Source organism: Rhinichthys klamathensis, unplaced genomic scaffold (genome assembly GCF_029890125.1).
Source record: "Rhinichthys klamathensis goyatoka isolate OS25496 unplaced genomic scaffold, OSU_Roscu_1.1 h1tg000009l_1, whole genome shotgun sequence".
NCBI classification, from domain to species: Eukaryota; Metazoa; Chordata; class Actinopteri; order Cypriniformes; family Leuciscidae; genus Rhinichthys; species Rhinichthys klamathensis.
Window position 1 is genome coordinate 4,464,926 of NW_026606562.1, and position 6,329 is coordinate 4,471,254.

The 6,329-nt window shown below is 35.6% G+C and overlaps 2 protein-coding genes across 3 annotated transcripts; both read left to right on the forward strand.

The window, feature by feature from the left end:
- The first annotated feature begins 287 nt into the window (after positions 1 to 287).
- Positions 288 to 1,929, forward strand: LOC130093866 (uncharacterized). 2 transcript variants are annotated; one of them, XM_056260597.1, is made up of 5 exons: positions 288 to 442; positions 526 to 858; positions 992 to 1,129; positions 1,418 to 1,482; positions 1,676 to 1,929. In XM_056260597.1, the coding sequence occupies exons 1-5, from the start codon at positions 379 to 381 to the stop codon at positions 1,763 to 1,765; spliced, it is 690 nt and encodes a 229-aa protein (XP_056116572.1). In that variant the 5' UTR covers positions 288 to 378; the 3' UTR covers positions 1,766 to 1,929. The 2 variants fall into 2 exon arrangements, with proteins under 2 accessions (XP_056116572.1, XP_056116573.1); XM_056260598.1 differs by having other exon boundaries at positions 1,016 to 1,129.
- A 1,424-nt stretch (positions 1,930 to 3,353) lies between these two features.
- LOC130094539 (uncharacterized) lies at positions 3,354 to 4,623 on the forward strand. The gene is made up of 4 exons (XM_056260865.1): positions 3,354 to 3,367; positions 3,638 to 3,996; positions 4,095 to 4,223; positions 4,466 to 4,623. The coding sequence occupies exons 1-4, from the start codon at positions 3,354 to 3,356 to the stop codon at positions 4,606 to 4,608; spliced, it is 645 nt and encodes a 214-aa protein (XP_056116840.1). The 3' UTR covers positions 4,609 to 4,623.
- The last annotated feature ends 1,706 nt before the right edge of the window (positions 4,624 to 6,329 follow it).

The window sequence follows — 6,329 nt, forward strand, 5'->3', positions numbered from 1 at the left end:
CATCTGAACACACACATTGCACATTGATGGCTTTGGTTTCCTCTGTTCATCAAGATATCATCAGATGTTTTCTTTGAGCATGAGTCTTTACAATGGCATTTTAGTCAAAGTTCAATCTGATGTCACCTGGTGCTGGTAGCAAAAAAAAGAAATAAATAAAATTGAATATGATTATGTGTTTTTTTATGAGGAAATCAAAATGCACACATCTGTGTATTCAAGTAAAAAACACTGGCATATTAACACAAACTATATCTTCTAATTACTTGTTGATTTAAACATCTAAGATTGATGATGCTTTCAGAGAAGCCCAGCTCTGACTTCCCCTCTCGTCTGTGTGGTCGAGGTTTGTGTTTCCTCACAGTACGAGATGTGTGAATGATCACTATAGCAGATATTATTCATCTGGATCAGATCATGAAGATCATACAGCTGCAGATCTGTGAGTTTCTCATGTCACATTTGATTGAGTCAGTTTTATTTTGATTTTATATCTTAATAAATGTGTTTTTATTTCTGTCATAGATCTGTTCATGTTGTATCAAGCCACAGAGAGTCTAACAAACACAGCAGTAACTTTAGGATCTGATGTGATTATAACCTGTGATCTTGATATAGAGGAGATTTACTGGTACAAACTGAAATTACCGGATCCTCCAGTGTTGATCTTACGCACTTTCAGCAGCACAACTGAAGGAGGTAAATATGAAAACAGCATCTTTATTCACAAATACTCAGCGAAAACTAACAGTCGTCTGTTCATCAAGAATATCACCATTGATGAATTAGGAGTTTATTATTGTGTGAAAACTAGTGAACCACTAAAATTCAACAACGGCACCAAAATCTACATCAGCGGTGAGTTATTTTATCATTTCATGTCTTTATAAACCACATGGATTCCTTGAAAATACTGTATGAAGATCTAATAATAGTTTTATTGTTCTGTTAAAGACTGAAATTGAAAGATTAAACTTCAAACATTTTACAGACTTTGTCCATAATAATATTACAGACTCGGTCCACAGGAATCAGACAGATGACGCTCCACAACACCAGATACCATGGAGAAATATGACCATCATCATATCTGTCCTGCTGAATGTGCTTCTGATCATTGCATTAATAGGTTTGTTCTTGTTTTACTACAGTAAAAGTGTCAGTGAACTAAGAAGACAAACTCTAGATCTACACAAATGTAGCCGGTTCACACAGAATGTGTTTTTCTATTCCACTGCGATACTTTTGCATTGTTTTTTAATGTAAACACACACTACACTAATTTAACTGTTGCGCTCACGTCTGTCTTCTTTTGCAGCGTCTCGTGTGAGACATGCCGCTCTGAAAATGCTAAAAAAGTTTAACTTTTAAAAAACGCATCTCTCGAGACACCTCTCAGATATCCAGTGTGTTTCAGGTTTGGTGAAGAGATTCATTGATGCAACTGGAAAATCTGCTGCTCAAAACTCAAATAATCCACAGGTAAGATGCATCTTCAATATTAATATATGTTATCTTATTTTGTCCTCTATTATCCCGGTGATTCTTACAGTGCAACTTCAAGCTGCATACACAAGATTCATTAAATGATCTGAAATGTTTATGACCAGCTGACTGTACATTATGTCTAATATACTGTATATGTCCATTCATATATAATATGGTCCTCTTTCAGTGTGCTGAAGTTGATTTCTTCATGAGCTCCAGAAACACCAGGCCTAGTCAGGAGCAGAGCACTACTGTCTACAGCCAATGTACGATGTGATACGTGTTATGAATATAAAGTGTACCTACATATGTTTTTTTTTTTTTTACAAACTAAAATTGACTGTTATTATATTTTAAATGTGTGGATTTTAATTTCCATTTTCATTTATGAGTTTGCTGATTTGTATGTAAATATGCAGTGTGTATGATAGTAACACTTTTTGCTGGTGTTTTAAGTGGAGATCTTCCTTATATATAATAATATAATCATTGTTCTCTCTCTATTATAAGTGCGCTGACATGCTCAGCAGTAAAAGTTGTAAACCTCAAAATGAGCTTTTTTGGGGCTGAAGCAGCTTTTTATCAGTAAAAATGTAGTTATTCCTGATATTAAATCACACTTCACATTAAACAATTTTTTGAAATCATGACATTTTCTGCTAGTTTATTTTTTACAGAGATTTGACTAAGCTTGAACACATGTCAATAAATCTAAAGTTATATTCTGGCATGCATATTAATATTTTTAAATATTTTTTTCACATATTTAAAAACATCTTCTGCTCTCTGTTTTGTGGTTAACACAAGCATGGTTTCGTGCAAATGAAGTGTTCCACTGGTTTGGTCACTTGATGAACAACACGATCACACACACTCGCATGCATCAAGCAGTTTAAACTTTAACCAAGTGAACATGACATGAAACACCATGAAAACACTTTACAATTATGATCCATTTGTTAAACTTAACCATCATGAACTAACAACAAAATAAAAAAAGAAATACTTCTACCGCAGTTATTATTTTAGTTCATGCTAATTTAATTTTTAATTGAAATTTAATGAAGTACATTATTAAAAACACAAGCTGTATCTGTTAATATTATTTAATGAACCTGAGCGAACATGAACCAACAATGAACAGCTGAATTTGTATTAACTAACATTAACATTCACGAGTTCACATTTACATCAATTAAACAGAGTAAAGATTATGCGTATTTGGCGTGCTGTCCAGGGGGAGGGCTCCGAGCTCGGAAATTTTTGCCCGAACCCAGAGTGCTCCCCCTTGTTGTAAGAGTATTTAGGAGAAGAAGTGAGGAGATGGGGTGGTGGAGGGATGCTGTTAGACTGTCAAAGAACTGAGTTAAGTTTGCTGAATATATACCTCTTACCTCATTGATTGGGAGTGTGCTCCACTCGTGTCTAATTAGGCTTGATTACCTGAATGTGCTCCACATGTGTTTAATTATCTGAACATGCTCCTCCCGAACTTTGTTAGGAAACATCATAAGATGAATAAATTGTATAACAAATGTTAGAAATAAGTTTCACACTTCTTAATATTTTCTAGTTAAAAAGAAGTACTAGGCAAAAGGAAATTCAATCCAGATTAATTAAAATACATAGAGTACTGACTTGCCTCGAGGATAAATATTGTTTATGGTTGTAATATTAAGAGACAGAAACTTAAAACCTAATCTAAACTTATGAGTTAATAATCAAAGAACGAGAATAGATGAAGAAAACATCATATTTGTGTTTGAATGACACTGAAAAAAAGAAAACTGGGCTGTTCTCAGTGTCTTGGGTCCTTTTGCTGCAGTGAATTAGAGATAAATATATATTTTTAAAGACAAGAAATGATGTATAGGTCAAGGTTTGAGTTTTGAACAAATAGACACCAGAACTAAACGTGTGGCCAGAGCAAACCTGCCTTTAACTTCCTCTTGACTGTGGTTAAATCACACTATCCGTCTGACAGCTCTGAGGTAAAGTTACATCTCTACAGTCGTGTGAAAGAAACAAGTGTGTTAACATCATGAAGATTGTGCAGCTTCGCCTCTGTGAGTTAATGTACTTTATCAATATATGATTGTTCTTTATAAGTTGATTTATAATGTTTAATGACACAATAATCCATTTTTAGTGTGTGTGTGTGTGTGTGTGTTTATTTCACAGATCTGCTCATATGGTGTGAAGCTGCGGAGACTTTAACTGATCAACTAACAGATTTGGGTCAAAATGTGTCTATAAACTGTGATTTTGGTGTAAAGGAGGTTAACTGGTTATTACTGAAACTTCCAGATTCTCCGGTTGTCATATTACTCTCTTCCACAGCTTCAGCTCCTTTTTACTACAGTAAAGCTTTTAGGCAGAAATATTCAGTGCAAAGTAATCATCGCCTGTTCATAAATAATGTCACTATTGATGATTTAGGACTTTATTACTGTGAGACCAAAGACGCTCCTCCAAAATACAGCGACGGCACCAGAATACACATCAGCGGTGAGTGAACATTCAGTGATCATCAAGCTAAACACTTAATCACTGTTAGACAAATACATATGAAATATTAATATTAAACCCCTTCAATGAATACACAGTACCAACTCCAACTCCAGAGATCCAGAATCATACAGCGGTGAAGAACATTGAGAGGAATCAGACACATTGGCAGATTATTATCTTCATATCTGCTCTGGTGAACGCTGTTCTGATCATAGTGATCATAGGTGAGCTCTTTGGTGAAATTATACATGTTTGTCTCCAAACGTGGACATTGTGCTCTTGAATTATCACTATAATATCAGTATGCTATTGTACATTTTTTAAATAACAGCTCTTGCAGTTAAAGCTCTTTATAGTGACTACAATTGTTATGTTACAGAAAGAACAAAACCATGAAATGTGAGTGAATAAATAATGTTTTTGTCTGAACTACTCATTTAATGTTAAATCTTATTTCACTTTTAAGGACTATTAAAGATGTTTGTTCATGCAAGAAACGGAGACGACTTGAAACAATTTCAAAGTACAGACCTACAAAATCTTCAAGATATGGATTTTGAACAACCTCAAGACTCAACACAAACACTGATATGTTACATGAAAATATAAAGTAACACAATATGTCTTCCTCTATGTTAATGTATAAAGCTTATAAATATGGTTATAATTATGCATATGTGCTGATATTCAGGCCAACAGTGCGACTGAGAGCTTGATATTGATGTATACATAAATGTATGTGCTGTTTAGGGGCAAGTAATATATAACCAATTATGCATGTGAGATTTTCATTTTCATAATATATCCTAGAATCAGAAATATGTGACCAGAAATAATGTTTTCATGTTTCCTGCTGATGTTCAATGCTTTTGGAGTTTGTTTATTTCTATTGAAACAAAAAAATGAATCCACATTACAAAGGAAACGCCTCCTGACCACAAGAGGGCAGTGTTGAGCAAGAGAACCAGGATTTTTTTTTTTTTTTTACTGACAATAAATCAAAAACATTGACTATATTGACTACATTGCCTATAAGTGTACAAAATAAAACCAAGTTGCATTTCCGTTGTGTTGTGAACCTTGTTTGTTCACTGCATGTGCTTTAAAAACACAAGGTAAAAATATGTAAGGACTAAATCTAAGGATGTGGATTTTGTCTATTTGCTAAATTTAGGTCATATTAGAACTTATTTAGAGACCTTTATCATGTGTTCATCATTTATTTTACTGTGTTGTAAATGTATTTTATGTATAGGTTTATTATCAGTAAAATCACTGTTCATAAGCATAGACAGTAAAAGACTGCGACCCCATTGATTTCAACGGAGAGAATTGAAGGCCAATAGAAGCACTCACTTCCTGATAGCCAAGCGAACTGCGCAGGCTCAAACTGAGCTGGACGACGTAGATGTGACGTGAGTAACCTGTCTGACAGTTGTACGTCTTCTAGTAGCTGTGCCAAGAGGAATCTGAATCATTCCCTTACGAATCTTGCAGAGCCGGAGATCGTGAGTAGGAGCTGTCCATGAGCAGCAACTTTATGACTCTCTATGGGCTTCTCCCTTGACTTTATGCCTCCACGTCCCCCCGATTGCCTGCGAGCTTCTACTTACGGTAATTTCTCTTGTGTGCGACAGAGAGTCGCGTGTTATGATGCAATCGTTAGCCTATTTTTACAAAAACGGCTTCTATGGGGTCATAACATAAGATACAAAGTAATGGAGCCTTTTATACATTGTTGTGTTTCTTTAGAAATAAATAATGGACAAATGGAGTCTTTAAACTTGCATCCCATGCCAGGCTATGTGCCTAAAGTGCCATCTAATGTGGCACGGCCTATGGTTCTGCAGGCTTCCGCCTCAGATGTAAAGTTATTCGCTGTCAAAGTGACGCCAAAATGAATGGGAGTCAATGGGATGCTAACAGCAGGTGATAGTCTGCTACAATGGCGGCTCCCAGAGGAAGCTTCAGTTTCCGGCGGATGGATTACCCCCTTGTTCATAAGAGGTAAACTTGTGAAGCCCCGCCCCTTTTCAGCGCTGCGCTCGATGTGTCTTCCGGTTTGGATTTCCAGAGCATGAATGTAAGATCTTATGGATTTTTGAGTGAAATCTTCCTGGGCCGACATTTGTTATGACATCCACTTCAAACATTACAAAGCTCATGATAAGCTTCCGTTAACAATAAGTAAATGACTACAGTTAATTACAGTTAATTACTCTTTGACAGCGATGCCATAGAAATATACAGAGCTTCGGCAAAAACTGAAGTAAAATTCTCTTTCACTTGCCCCTTCCAAAACAAGAAAAAAACACTTCTCCCGGACAAGC